The sequence below is a fragment of the Musca domestica genome, unplaced genomic scaffold (genome assembly GCF_030504385.1).
Source record: "Musca domestica strain aabys unplaced genomic scaffold, Musca_domestica.polishedcontigs.V.1.1 56, whole genome shotgun sequence".
Taxonomy (NCBI): Eukaryota; Metazoa; Arthropoda; class Insecta; order Diptera; family Muscidae; genus Musca; species Musca domestica.
This window is the reverse complement of record NW_026712356.1, coordinates 1,477,783-1,493,957: the sequence shown is the minus strand read 5'-3', so window position 1 is coordinate 1,493,957 and position 16,175 is coordinate 1,477,783. Positions and strand designations below refer to the sequence as shown.

The following is a 16,175-nucleotide window of genomic DNA, read 5'->3' as shown; positions in this document are numbered from 1 at the left end:
TTTAAATATTTACGCTCCAATATGGAATATTTGACCGGGGTTGAAATACCTCTGCCAAATTTTATCGCGATCGGTTCAGATTTGGATTTGCTCCCATATTTTTTTTCCAATTTCTGGCTTATTTAATATCAGCCCAAATGGATTTTCAGAGAAAGCTATTGCCACAAAATTTCGGATGGTCTCGTGGTTCCTATCAAAAATCAATATAGCCCTTTTGCATGACTGACTGAATTGGACCGAAAACATACATAAACATGAAATGCATAAAAATTTCATTATGCTTAGATTTCTGAACACAATTCCGAAGATGCACATACTTCGTTCAATGCCGGTGCTTTAATTTGTTGATCTTTTAAATATCCCAAGTTTTTTAAAGATTTTGCTTCATGATTTGTTTGGATATCTCGAAAGGAAAACATGATGATTACAGCATCTGCTTTCAATTCGAATTATGTCTCCTCCCAAAATCTAGAAAAAATGGGTTCATTCAAATCAAAAAAAAAAAAAAAAAAAAAAGAAACTTTATCGTCAATTAGAATGATATAGGGTGTCACATTTTCGCCCGCACTCGGCTGTAGACTTTGCTTACTTCTCCAAAACTATAACCGCTGATGAAAAGCACAAATGAATTTTGTTTTCTTTTGGATTCACCCCATCTCATCTTGCTCACCCCGGGTATACAGCCATTTTATTTATCTAGTTATGTTGTAGATTTCTTATAGATTAATCATCACCTACCCTAGCAACAATTAGATTTTCTGTCCATTGTTAATATTCAATGAGTGTTCAGAAGCAGAGCTTCAAAATTACACTTTTATTTTGTCATAGCCAATGTCTACACGCAAATATTTAATGTCCATTTTGATTTTCATATAAAAGACAACGTATGCTTCGCAAACGATACAGTTCAAAACCATTTTTGGTATTAAGAGCATATCAAAACAACCAACCCAAACCTTATTAAAATGGCATTCAAAGTAAGGAGGATAAATCGAAATAATATGAATATAAATCGATTTAAGTTCCTTGGATAATGGATACTAATCTAGAATTTAATATTCGCGGTTTCTTTCTAGTTCGTCACTTTGTTCGCTGCTCTCGTAGCTGTTGCCAGTGCCGGTGTTCTCCCAGCTGCTCCTTTGGCCTCTGTTGCTAAAGTTGAGGAATACGATCCCCATCCCCAATACTCTTATGGTTATGATGTTAAGGATGTTCTTTCCGGTGACTCCAAGACCGCCGTTGAAACCCGTGATGGTGGTTTCGTCCAAGGTCAATACTCTTTGAACGATGCTGATGGTTACAGACGCATTGTTGACTACACCTCTGACCCCGTCAACGGTTTCAACGCTGTTGTTCGTCGTGAACCTTTGGTAGCTGCTGTTGCTGCTGCCCCCGTTGTTAAGACTGCCGTAGCTGCTCCCGTTGTTGCTGCTCCTGCTCCAGTTGTTAAGGCCGCCGTTGCTGCTCCCTTCACCTATGCCGCTGCCGCCCCTGTCGTTAAGGCTGCCTATACTGCCGCTCCAGTCGCCTATGCTGCACCAGCTGCTTATGCTGCTGCCCCAGTAGTCAAGGCTGTTGCTCCCGCCCACTTCGGTTATGCTGCACCAGCTGCCTACGCCGCTGCTCCCGTTGTAAAGGCCGCCGTTGCTGCTCCCTTCACCTATGCCGCCCCAGCTGCTTATGCTGCCGCTCCCGTCGTTAAGGCTGCCGTCGCTGGTCCTGCTGTCGTGAAAACTTCTTTCGCATCTCCCCTTATCTCTTATGCTTATTAGATAAAAACCGATCGACTGTGATTGTTAGTTATTGTTATATTCGAATAAAAAAATATGTGATGAAATATTTTTATTTTATTTTTTATTTTATGAAAAACAAGTAAGCAAAGGCTATAGTCGTGCGGGGCTTACCATGTGATACCCTACAACACTACAATATGTTAGAAGTCCCCTTATGTCCAAATCCATTTTGGAAGATTTAGCTTCTGAAATTATGTCACGGAGCACTGCCCAGATATTACTCTTAGCATTTTGACCAGGGACATTTGCCCAATATTTACGCACTCCGTCGTGCTCTCTCCACAGGCGTATCGATTGGCTTCAATTATGTGATCAGGAATTTTTTTTCTGTTTTTGGTTCATTTGAGCCCCTAAATATTTTGCGATCATCTCCAAAAGCATAAGGCCCCTCTGTATCTCCACATTTAGACTCATCTATATGATTTGCTTGTCTACGATACCTATACCTATATTCGTCAACGAAATCAGCATAAAAAGACAGAAGTTCGCCTTTTCTTTATTTCGGATATCGCCTGTAATAAACGCTGGTATTTTTTACACAAAAGTAGTGGTCCATTCTACCCCCTGTCCCCATCTTTAACTTCATGCGAGATTTCGTTTCCTTTGGTTTCTATTTGTGACCTTTATAACGCCTGCAAAATCAGGAACATTTTTGTTGGTCAATTTCAACCCCTAAATATATTGTAGACATCTTTGAATATAATAGGCTTAGCCGGCTAACGGTCAGAATTGACCATTTCGTCTATTTGTGATTTCGCTGGGATTAAAAATATTCGCGGTTTAATGGAAAATTTGGCTTTTATTTAACACAAATGTTATGGTCTATTTCACCCACTAAATATTACCCGATGACCATCAAAATTGGAAAGCTTCTGCCCAGCCCTAAGCTCTAGCCATATGCTAACATCCGCTTTGATTGGTCTATAATTGTGACCTGTAGAGCAGCTGCAAAATCAGTTTTTTCAGTTTTTTGTCCATTTCAACTCCTAAATATTATGCGATCATCTCCAAAAGAAATAGGGTCCTATTCTGGCTCTAGACCCACCTTCATTCTAAATTTCGTGAAGATCGGGCCATAATTTCGACCTGTAGAGTGATTATACATTAACATGGACAGACGGACGGACGGACATACATAGCTAGATCGATTCTGCTCGGCGAGATAGGAAGATCCATATTTCATATGTGGGAAACCAATATTTCGAGGTGTTAGATAATTTTTGGCCCAATCAAACTTATAATACCCCCAACATATAGTGTTGTAGGGTACAAAAAGAAATTGGTATGAGAATCAAGGTTGGAAAATAAGTTTGATATTTTAAGGTGGTTTTGATAATGTGTACTATGTTTGCGAACTGTTCAAAATGGTACTAAACTTGAAACAGTTTGCTTTAGAGCAAACGGGTGAAGCTGGAATCTTAAATTTTGTATTGGGGTCCCTATTGGTGGTTGGTTTGTAATAAAGCGGTGGTTTTAGAAATGGATACTACAACAGCACGAAAAGTACTGAATAGTTCTATATTTGGTATAATTTGGTATTAGGTGATTAGATAGCGCTTGAAATTTCTAAAATTTAGTATTAGGCTCGCCTGTACATATGGTGGTGGTTTCGGAAATGAGTTCTAGAATTGTGCGAAAAGTACTGAATGGTAATATATTTGGTATGTTTTTTTAAGATATTTAGATTACTTCTAGTATCTGTGTTTGAGATTTGGCAGTGGTTTTGGAAATTCATCCTATATTTGCACGATAATTGAAAATTCTAAAAATAGTATTGTGTATAGGGATAGGACTGAAATCCTAAATTTGATATTGAGTTTTGATAAATTTGGTCTTAAGTGAAGGAATAGAGCTATGATTTCTAAATAAGATTTTTATCTGTGATTGAGATTTTGCGGTGGGTTGGAAATGTGTCCTATAATACGTCCTAAATTTGATATTGGGTGAGGTGATAGTGCTAGGCTTAGCGGTGGTTTTGGAAATGTGTACTATTATTGTTCAAAAAGTACTAAGTGGTACTTAAGTGAAGGAATAGAGCTATGATTTCTAAATAAGATTTTTATCTGTGATTGAGATTTTGCGGTGGGTTGGAAATGTGTCCTATAATACGTCCTAAATTTGATATTGGGTGAGGTGATAGTGCTAGGCTTAGCGGTGGTTTTGGAAATGTGTACTATTATTGTTCAAAAAGTACTAAGTGGTACTAAATTAGGTATTGGGTCAAGGGATAGAGCTGAAATACCTAAATTTAAGGTTTAGATTACAGTTGATATCTGTGTTTTTGCGATTTGGTGGTAAATAGTATTCTATTTGGTTTTGGGTGAAGAGACGAGGCTGGAATCCTAAAATTACTTCGATAGGAAAAATGGGATATGGAACCATTGTGTAAGGGTTTATATAATAAGCTCTCCATTAAACTTCAAAACGATTCTCAAGTCTTTTGGGGCAAAAATTAATCATTTTTCCGAATATACTTTTCGATAAAGGGAAAACATGAGTATGAATGAAATTTTATCGCACTGGTGCTGCTGAAAATTTAGTACGATGTATGAAATTTGTTTGGACATTTTGCCCAAGAAATAATGAACAGATTGGGCATTACGACTTCTAAAATTAACAAAAATTTTGTGAACTACTTGTGAACTGAGATAAAAAAACTGCAACAAAGTCAAACACCATAAATTTTACATTTTTATACCCTACAACACTATGTGTTGGGGGTATTATAAGTTTGATTGGGCCAAAAATTATGTAACACCTCGAAATATTGGTTTCCCACATAGGAAAGTATATATGGATCTTCCTAGCTCGCCGAGCTGAGTCGATCTAGCTATGTATGTCCGTCCGTCCGTCTGTCCATGTTAATTTGTAATCACTCTACAGGTCGCAATTATGGCCCGATCTTCACGAAATTTAGAATGTAGGTGGGGCTATGGTCAGAATAGAACCCTATTGCTTTTGGAGATGATCGCCAAATGTTTAGGGGTTGAAATGGACCAAATACTGAAAAAATGTCATATTTTGCAGTAGCTATACAGGTCGCAATTATAGACCAATCAACGCGAAATTTCGCATGTAGATAGAGTTTAGGGCGGGGAAGAAGCCTACTAATTTGGGTGGATAATATTTAGCGGATAAAATATACCATATCTTTTGTGTTGAAAAAAATTAAAAATTTTCATTAAACCGTGAATATTTTAAATCCCGGCGAAATCACAAAGCCATCACAAGGTTACTTATGACCTTTACATTGATGTTATTATTCAACAAATCAGATATATAGCAAAATATGTGCGATATATATGTCTATCAAAGGAGATATGCTTGAAAGATCTCTTATATGTCGAGAACGGCTGAACTGATTTCGAAAGTACTCATTAATTCAGAATGGCCTCTTGGCAGGAAAGAAAAAACGTCTAAAAAATCGCATAAAAATATCTCTCTAAAGATGAAAATATTGATTTTGTAAAATTTTCTCATATTTTTTTCAATTTTGTCATATTTTTGGCATATTTTCATTTTGAATTAAACATTTCTACAGCTAACAAGTAGTTAGGATATCAGGATATCATATACAGATCTCATTTATGGCCCGATCCTTACGAAATTTTGCATGGGGATAAGTTGAGGGTCAGAATAGAAGTCTACTTTTTTTTGGGGATGATCGCCATATACTTAGGGGTTGAAATGAACCAAAAAACTGCAAAATTGTCGGCAGGTCGTAATTATCGCCCGATCCTCACGCACATTTGAATGGGGGTTACCGGACATTGCAAAAGCCAAGCAGTTTTGGATGGCCATCCAAAAATATTCAATGTGTGAAGGAGTTTGCCAACTTTTGTAGATAAAATACGAGAATGTCCATTCCAGTGACTTTTTGGAGAATTCACAAATACAGGAAAGACGCACTTCTGACTATTTCGTTAACGCTGATTTAGTTGAAGAATATAGTCAAATGTCTGTATCTCATATAGATGCGTTTCAGTCAAAAAGCAATAATAAATGTTAATCTTTTGCCACTTCTGAGAGGTTATAGGTCTTTGGGAAATATTGGTTCCAGATCTAGGAAGACCATTTACGTGCAGCATCTACCAATAAATTGGAAATGAGCAAATTAGTTTAAGTTGCTATTATTCGAAAATTAGAGAACGAAACCTGATGGTTTTTTTCTTTTATTATTTGTCACTATATCTTGTGGAATTCTGTCGAGCATTTCGCCTATATAAATTGTATGGTTTATTATAGTGTTGTAGGGTATTCAACGGTCGGCCCCGCTCGACTGTAGCCTTTGCTCTCTTTTTTTTTTTTTTTTGTAAATTCAATTGAAATGAAAGGAAATAGCATCAAATTTTAGAATAAGTTTAGATTTCTTCGAATTGGTCACCTTTGGCACGAATTATGGCCTTAAAACGGCTTTTGAAACCGTCACACGCTGTCCGAATGTTGCTCTGCGGTATTTTGGCCCATTCCCGGCGAACCGCTTGCTTGAGGTTATCGACACTTGGGATTTTTTAGTGCCAAACTTGCTTTCCAAAATACTCCAGACGCAATAATCCAACGAATTGGTATCCGGATATTTTGGTGGCCATTGTGCGCTGGAAATGAAGCGAGGAACCTTATTTTGTAACAAATTGCAACGAATGTTTTCTCATCGGAGAAAACCAAATTCGGCCAAGCGAAGCAACTCTTTAGCTCTTTTGAGTCTATTTTCTTTCATTTGCGGTGTAAGTTCTTCCACTTTTTGGAAATTCAATGGCTTTACCACGAGCTCATTTTTCAATATTTTCCGAATGGAATATTGCGATATGTTTAGCTCACGAGCCATTTTTCGGCCACTGCGACGTGGGTTTCGGTCAAGTCGCTTCTTAACTTTTCGAACCATTTCTGCTGATGTTGCTGATTTTCCGTACAATTCCTTCACGTGGAGCTACGCTACCAGTATCACGGTAACGAGCGATGGTACGAGATACAAAATATTTATTCACATTTAAATGCTGGAGTGCTCTAACGATAGCCACTTGTGGTTTTCCAGCTAAATATAAAGAATTCACACTATCACGCTTGAATTCCATCACGAATACGCTTGTAAACAATACAATGAGCTGTCACTGGAATAATTTTAACAGCTGTCGGACGAGTGGCTTGGAAATGACAGCAGTCTGAAGTTAGTTGCAGTTGTTTCATCTCACCCTGTATAAGGACCATGGGTTGTAGTAGCTCCTATATCGGTTTACAACGAACTTTTATTATTGGATTTAATTGATGCTGAAATTTCACTGAGTTTAACATTAATTTCTCAACAAATATATGGAAAAAATGTTTAAATATTTTTTGGAAGAGAGTATGATTTTACCCGCCTTGTCAAATTTCATGTAAAAATCTTAATATGGCAAAGTTGTTTCAAAGTATTAGCGTACGTTCATAGTTTTTCAAGGTTATATAAAGGTACAAAAAGGAATTGTGGCCTTTGTAATGAAATCGCTTTTGGGGTTATGTCACATTGCCCCTGTTGGCCTTTCCATAGATCATGAAAATAAAATTGATCAATTTTCCACGATATTTAAAATTATTGCATACATTTGAAAAATTTTAATTTCATTTTCAGGTCCAGCATAGCCCGCGCATAGTTTAACGCTAATATTCCCTTTTAAACTTTGTATTATAAAAAATTCAACATTTTTTACTAAAAATATTTCATCACATTTCGTTTTATTCAGCTTTAAAAATAAACAACAATCACAGTCGAGCCGTTCTTATCTAATAAGCATAAGAGATAAGAGGAGATGCGAAAGAAGTTTTCACGACAGCTGGGCCAGCGACGACGGGAGCTGGGACGGCAGCCTTAACGACGGGAGCGGCAGCATAGGCAGCTGGGGCGGCATAGGTGAAGGGAGCAGCAACGGCAGCCTTAACAACGGGGGCAGCGGCGTAGGCTGCTAGAGCAGCATAACCGAAGTGGGCAGGGGCAACAGCCTTGACTACAGGGGCAGCGGCATAGGCAGCTGGGGCGGCATAGGCAGCTGGGGCAGCATAGGCGACTGGAGCGGCGGTGTAGGCAGCCTTGACAACAGGGGCGGCAGCGGCGTAGGTGAAGGGAGCAGCAACGGCGGCTTTAACAACTGGAGCAGGGGCAGCAACAACGGGAGCAGCTACGGCAGCCTTAACGACGGGGGCAGCAGCAACGGCAGCTACCAAAGGTTCACGACGGACAACAGCGTTGAAACCGTTGACGGGGTCAGAGGTGTAGTCGACAATGCGTCTGTAACCATCAGCATCATTCAAAGAGTATTGACCTTGGACGAAACCGCCATCACGGGTCTCAACGGCGGTCTTGGAATCACCGGAAAGGGCATCCTTAACATCATAACCATAAGAGTATTGGGGATGGGGATCGTATTCCTCAACTTTAGCAACGGCGGCCAATGGAGCAGCTGCTGGCAGAACACCGGCGCTGGCAACAGCTAAGAGAGCAGCGAACAAAGTGACGAACTAGAATGAAGCAATGAATAAAATATTCCTCAATTAGTATCCATTATCCAAGGAATTTTAATTTAAATTTTTTATCCATATTGTTTTAATTGTAACGCCTTACTTTGAATGCCATTTTAATTTAGTTTGGGATGTGGATTGTCGTGATATTGTCTAAATACCAAAAATGGTTTTGAACTGTGTCGTTTGCCAGCCAAACATTGTCTTTTATATGAAAATAAACTAAATATCGCCTACAACAAATACGTCTAAGAAAAGACGTCACCATATATGTGAAGAAGTCAGCAATAACAACATTGAAATGTAGTATTGAGAAAACACTACTTCTGAACGCTATTGGAATATTAACTTTAAGCTAATTTCGGGTTTACAACAAATACCTCGTTGAATGTTCAGAGCACAGTGGTGTCATTGAAAGATTGAATTTTCAAATTGGAGTAAGTGATCAGGTTTTTTATTTATTTATTGATTTATTTTTATACCCTACAACACTCTGTGTGCGGGGGTATTATAAGTTTGATTGGGTCAAAAATTATGTAACACCTCGAAATATTGGTTTCCCACATAGGAAAGTATATATGGATAGTCCTATCTCACCAAGCTGAGTCGATTTAGCTATGTTTGCCCGTCCATCCGTCTGTCCATGTTAATTTGTAATCACTCTACAGGTCGCAATTATGGCCCGATCTTCACGAAATTTGGAATGGAGGTGGGGTTATGGCCAGAATAAAATCCTATTGCTTTTGGAGATGATCGCATTATATTTATGGTTTGAAATGGACAAAAAACTGAAAAGCTTCCTGATTTTGCAGTTGCTATACAGGTCGCATTTATAGACCAATCGGAAATTAGCATGAGACTAGAGCTTAGGGCTGGGTAGAAGCCTTCCAATTTTGATGGTCATCGGGTAATATTTAGTGGGTGAAATATACCATAACATTTGTGTTAAATAAAAGTCAAATTTTCCATTAAACAATGAATATTTTTAATCCCAGCGAAATCACAAATAGAACAGGTCAATACTGCCGTTACTTAGATGCCGATAGTCAATATATCGTATATGTAAAGCGAAATATATAAAAGTATGTATGCAAAGGAAGGGGATGTAAGTTGGAATGCTAATATCTCAAGAATGGCCGGACATATTTTGACAAATTTTGTCAATTCATATAAAGAATGAAATCTGGCATAAAAGAATAAAATCTAAAAAAAATTGCATAAAAGATGCCAATAATGATGTTAATACAGACTTTGTAATATTTTGTGACATTTTTTTTTTTATTTTTTCATATTTTTATCGCATGCGATTTTTTCAGTTTGTAGTGTATATTTTTTCATCTTACAACACAGGTTGGGGTTATTATAAATAGATTGCAATTATCGCCCGAACCTCACGAAAATTTTCATATGGATAGGGTTAGGCTCAGAAGGGCTAGGCCTATTGTTTTCAAAGATGTCCGCAATATATTTATGGATTGAAATGGACCAAAAACTAAAAATGTTTCTGATTTTGCAGCCGTTATAAAGGTCACAAATAGAAACCAAAGGACACGAAATCTCACATGAAGTTAGAGTTTAGGACAGCGGGTAGTATGGACCACTTCTTTTGTGTGAAAAAATACCAACATATCCATTCAATCGAACCGCTGAAAATAACTTACATGCGAAATCCAAAATACACAAATGACGAACTTCTGGCTTTTTTATGTGGATTTCGTTGACGAGTGTAGCCAAATATCGTAGAAAATCAATTATATATAGATGTAACTAACAGGATGACGAAGTGCGTCGATATTGGGCAAATGTCCCTGGTCAAAAAGCTAAGAGTAATATCTGGGCAATGTTCTATGACATAATTTCAAAAGCTAAATCTTCCAAAATGGATTTGGACATAAGGGGACTTCTACCATATTGTAGTGTTGTAGGGTATCACATTGTTGGCCCCGCACGACTATAGCTTTTGCTTACTTGTTTTCAATGCTTTTCGTACAATAAAATTTCCTAAAACCACATTTCTAGCACTATCTGTTCACACAATACCAAATTGTACCAAATATAATACCACCTAGTACTTTTCGTTCACTTGTAATACGCATTTCCAAAACTAACTCTTTATCACAAACCTATGACGATTAAACAATGTCCATTTCAATAAGATCGATGTGGAAGGTACTGTTATATGGGGACTATACCAAAATATATATACCTATTTTGGCATTTTTCTGTAAGATGGTTCTTTACCCCCAAATTTGTCTAAATACACATTTTTAGCCAAATCGATTGTAAAAAATGGTCAGAAGAGTTATAATAAATAGTATCGGTCTTCAACAATCAATGAGGAGCTTCTTTTTCCCATTCGAACTTTATCGCCGAAAAGTAGCTTTCAGGGACAAATATTCCTTCCATTTTCACGGGTTTTGAACGTCAATAAAAAACCAGTAAAGAAAGTCTTAAAGTCGGGCGGGGCCGACTTTATGATACCCTACACCACTTTGCTAATTTAGTAGAGCTCCGCATAACAATTAAAAGTTTTTATGGGAGAATTCAATCATACACCCTATGATTATCATTATAATTAAAAGTTCAAAGGACTAAATATACCGAATCTTTGTAAAAATTTAGCAAAGATATTTCTGAGCTGTATTTGATATATTTCCCTGAATATCGTTGTTACAGAGTGCATATTACGGCTGTGGGTAACAGATATAACAAATCGGATGAACAGTATATATGAGAGCTATAACTATATCTGAACCGATCTTCACCAAATTTGACATACTAGCTTCTAGACTCAATTCGATCGTAAGTGCAACATTTCATCCAATTTGGGCAAATATTAGACGATTGGTGCACAATCAAAGGTAAATCGGACGAAGTTATATATGGGAGCTATATCCAAATCTGAACCGATCTCGATAAAATTTAGCAAATGTATTACTGAGCTGTATTTGATATATTGCCCCAAATATTGTTGTTACAGAGTGCATATTACGGCTGCGGAGGACAAAAATAAGAAATCGGATGAACAATATATATGGGAGCTATAGCTATATCTGAACCGATTTCGAACAAATTTGGCATACTCATTTTCAGATAAAATCTGATCGTACGTGCAAAATTCCATACTATTCGGACTGATATTACACGTTTGGTGCACAATAAAAGGCAAATCGGACGAAGATATATATGGGAGCTATATCTAATTTTTTACTGATTATCTCCAATTTCAATAGGGTTCGTCCTTGGGCCAAACAAATGATTTGTACAAAATTTCATATGGATAGGGCAATAAATGCGAACTGTACTTTGTTTACAAAAATACATGGACGGACGGACGGACGGACATGCATAAATCGACTCAGAATGTGATTCTATGCAGATCATCAAAAGGAACTATGGGTCTATCTCGTTTCCTTCTGCCTGTTACAAACAAATGCACAAAGACATAATACCCTGACCACCTTGTGGTGTAGGGTATAAATATAATCTTTCATTTCATTCCTTTCTTTTTATGAACCACTGTGCAATGTTCTACATAAAAATACGCAGTCACTTTTAATTGATACGTGTAAAAATGTGATATTTAGGAAAGGTATCAAGACTTTTTAACGGAATCAATTTGAAATATTTTCAGTGACCTTGTCTAGTGCATTAACCTTGTAATTATATTGCTCTACTTTACACTTTTTATATGGATCTTCATAGGGTTACTCTTACGGTGTATATCACTATAGAATTTGAAAACATTACAAAATAATATTGTAAATTAGAAATTACAGTACAATTTTATATGATTAGAATTTTCAAAATTGCATGTACAGGGTGATATGAAAAAACTGCAACCAACTTCAGACTGCTGTCATTTCTAAGCCACTCGTCCGACAGATGTTAAAATTTTTCCAGTGACATTTCATTATATTGTTACAAGCATACAAAAGCATTTTGGTGAGAATTTTTAGAAAAAAAGTTATTTGTGATGGAATTCAAGCGTGATTGTGAGATTTCTTTATATTTGGCTGGAAAACCACAAGTAGTTATCGTTAGAGCACTCCAGTATTTAAATGTGAATAAATCATCGATCGTATCTGTGTCACGTACCATCGTTCGTTACCATGATACTGATAGCGTAGCCCGAAGTCAAGGAAGTGGACGGAAGAAAACAGCAGAAATGGTTCGAAAAGTAAAAAAGCGACTTGATCGAAATCCGCGTCACAGTGGCCGAAAAATGGCTTGTGAGCTGAACATATCACAATATTCCATTCGGCAAATATTGAAAAATGAGCTCGGGGTAGAGCCATTAAAATTCCGAAAAATGCAAGAACTTACAACGCAACAGAAAGAAAATAGACTCAAAAGAGCTGAAGAGTTGCTTCGCTTGACCGAAAGTGGTGAAATGCCGAATTTGGGTTTCTTCGATGAGAAAAAATTCGTTGTCCAGCAATTGGTAAACAAACAAAATGATCATGTTTACTTGCCAAAGAGGTCAGCTAAAAATGTGCACCTTCGGTTGGCCACCAGAACTCAAGCGCCGGCCATGGTGATGGTGTGGGCCGCCACAACAGCCGATGGTAGCTCTCCGCTCTTATTAATCGACCGTGGCATCGGAATAAATGCCGAATATTATTGCGAAAATATTCTGGAGGGTGTAATAAAGTCTTGGGCACGCAAGCGCTTCGCCGGGAATGGGCCAAAATGCCGCAGAGAAACATTCGGGCAGCGTGTGACATTGGCCGTTTGAAGGCCATAAATCGTGCCAAAGGTGACCAATTCGAGCAAATCTAAACTTTTTCTAAAATTTGATGCTCCGACAATTTTTGCTTCTATTCAATAAAAAAAATGAAAAAATATGGCGTTTGACTTTGTTGCAGTTTTTTTATCTCACCCTTTATATGAGATAAAGTGAAGAAAGTAACTAATATAGTGCAAACCCTGCACATCGCTATATTTATATTATCATTATTTAGGTCCGATACGAAATAGACAATATTATCCCGTTCTTTCGGAACCTACTCCATAGAGAGACCATAAAATAACCATAAAAGAAGTCAAAATATTTTTAAATAATCGAACATTGGCAGAGTGTATAACTTGACCTTGTGATGACCGACAAAGCTTTGATTTGCGGAAAATTTTCGGCAGACTTTAAACCCTTTTGACTGGAATAAAGAACTCGTTTGATACTGATATAAAAAAATACATTAATTTCCATTTTAATAATAGACTACGTTCGTCAGAAGCGTATTTCATGTATGGTTCATATCTTCCTCATAAAAGGGTTAAATTTACGCCCTATGCCTTTCTAACAGGATCGGTAAACAGTGTTCCAAAATTTTGATTCCTGTGTATATTGTAATATATATGGTCAGGTGGTCAGGGTATTATGTCTTTGTGCATTTGTTTGTAACGGGCAAAAGGAAACGAGATAGACCCATAGTTCCTTTTGATGATCTGCATAGAATCACTTTCTGAGTTGATTTATGCATGTCAGTCCGTCCGTCCGTCTGTCCATGTATTCTTGTGAACAAAATGCATGTCGCATTTATTATCCGATTGAGATGAAATTTTGCAAACAACATTTGTTTGGCCCAAGGACGAACCCTATTGAAATTGGAGATAATCGGTAAAAATTTAGATATAGCTCCCATATATCTTCGTCCGATTTGCCTTTTATTGTGCACCAAACGTGTAATATCAGCCCGAATAGTATGGAATTTTGCACATACAACCAAATTAGGCCTGAAAATAAGTATGCTAAATTTTATCGAAATCGGTTCAGATATAGCTATAGCTCCCATACATATTGTTCATCCGATTTGTTATTTTTGTCCTCCGCAGCCGTAATATGCACTCTGTAACAACAATATTTGGGGAAATATATGAAATACAGCTCAGAAATACCTTTGCTAAATTTTATCGAGATCGGTTCAGATTTGGATATAGCTCCCATATATAACTTCGTCCGATTTACCGTTTATTGTGCTCCAAACGTCTAATATTTGTCCAAATGGGATGGAATTTGGCACATACGACCGAATTAAGTCTAGAAGGTAGTATGCCAAATTTGGTGAATATCGGTTCAGATATAGTTATAGCTCCCATATATTGTTCATCCGATTTATTGTATTTGTTACCCACAGCCGTAATATGCACTCCGTAACAACGATATTCAGGGAAATATATCAAATACAGCTCAGAAATATCTTTGCCAAATTTTATCGAGATCGGTTCAGATTTGGATATTGTTCCCATATATATTTTTATCCGATTTCAAATTAATTTCGCACCAAATGGGCAATACAAGTACAAATTTAAAAGATACAAATGCTTCGGCATATTTAGTCCTTTGAATTTTAAATTATAATTATAATCATAGCGTGTATGATTGAATTCTCCCATAAAAACTTTTAATTATTAAGTGGAGCTCAACTAAATTAGCAAAGTGGTGTAGGGTATCATTTGGGACTTTCTTTACTGGTTTTTAAATATATAGATCCTCTCACCCTCTAAATATTATCGAATGATCATCCAAATTGCTAGGCTTTCTCCTGGTCTTAGACTCTTGTCCCATGCAAAGCCTTTAGGTCAACTGCAAACTCAGAAAAATGTTCTATTTTTAATAAATTCCAACTACTAATTTTAACAATCACCTCCAAAAAACAAAAGAATACAAATGACCATGGACAAGTGGAAGACATATAGGAAGATCGATATATAACATTATGGGTCTAGGACCAATATTCTGAGTTGTTACAAACCTGTTATCCAATGAAACTTATAATGCTCCCAACACATAGTGTTGTAGTGTACAATAAAAGGTTATTCAATTTTCAATTAACATTAATTCATCACAAGTCTTTATTCGGCTATAACAACAAACAATCACAATCGGTCCGATTTATCTAGTAAGCATAAGAGATAAGGGGAGATGCGAAAGTGGTCTTTACAACAGCTGGGCCAGCGACGACGGGAGCAGCGACGGCAGCCTTGACGACGGGAGCGGCGGCATAGGCAGCTGGGGCAGCATAGGCGAAGGGAGCAGCAACGGCAGCCTTGACAACTGGGGCAGGAGCAGCAACAACGGGAGCAGCGACGGCAGCCTTAACAACGGGGGCAGCAACGGCAGCAACCAAAGGTTCACGACGGACAACAGCATTGAAACCGTTGACGGGGTCAGAGGTGTAGTCAACAATGCGTCTGTAACCATCAGCATCGTTCAAAGAGTATTGACCTTGGACGAAACCACCGTCACGGGTTTCCACAGCGGTCTTGGAGTCACCGGACAGAGCATCCTTAACATCATAACCATATGAGTATTGGGGATGGGGATCGTATTCCTCAACATTGGCAACGGCGGCCAAGGGAGCAGCTGGGAGAACACCGGCGCTGGCAACAGCCACGAGAGCAGCGAACAAAGTGACGAACTAGAAGAAAAGCCAAGAGAGTTGATAAGTTAAATAAAAATCCAATATCCAAGGATTGTGGTAGTTGCTTGATGGATGGGTCGATCGGTGGGTAATCCTTACTTTGAATGCCATTGTAGTTAGTTTTAGGTTGGGTTGGTTGTAGTTGCTCTAAATACCAAAAGTGGATTTGAACTGTGTCATTTGTTGGCTCTGCCAAGTCTTTTTATATGAAAATTACGAAAAATGTATTAAAACAAAAGACAAGCGAACGAGAACACCCCAATAGCTCTCTGTACGAAGCTCCCTCACACAAAATGCGTTGTGACAAAATTGAATTGTAAAAAAGAAACAACAACAAAAAAAAAACAAGAGAGGCTCAACTACCAATTTCTGCTACGTTAATTGAATTTTAACGCATCCAGTGGCTAGCAAGCCAATCATTTGGGTAGTTGATTTCAATTAAATAATATCGGCGAAAACTTGCGTCATA

At 37.6% G+C, this 16,175-nt stretch overlaps 2 protein-coding genes across 2 annotated transcripts; one reads left to right on the top strand and one right to left on the bottom strand.

Moving 5' to 3' along the window:
- Positions 1-915: 915 nt before the first annotated feature.
- Positions 916-1,772, top strand: LOC131805456 (cuticle protein 19.8-like). The gene is made up of 2 exons (XM_059128622.1): positions 916-977; positions 1,077-1,772. Exons 1-2 carry the CDS (start codon positions 966-968, stop codon positions 1,770-1,772), a joined length of 708 nt encoding a protein of 235 aa, XP_058984605.1. The 5' UTR covers positions 916-965.
- Positions 1,773-7,469: 5,697 nt separating this feature from the next.
- Positions 7,470-15,906, bottom strand: LOC101901045 (cuticle protein). The gene is made up of 4 exons (XM_059128605.1): positions 15,806-15,906; positions 15,191-15,703; positions 8,386-8,400; positions 7,470-8,282 (listed from the first exon to the last, which is right to left on the bottom strand). The coding sequence occupies exons 1-4, from the start codon at positions 15,815-15,817 to the stop codon at positions 7,551-7,553; spliced, it is 1,272 nt and encodes a 423-aa protein (XP_058984588.1). The 5' UTR covers positions 15,818-15,906; the 3' UTR covers positions 7,470-7,550.
- Positions 15,907-16,175: the final 269 nt, after the last annotated feature.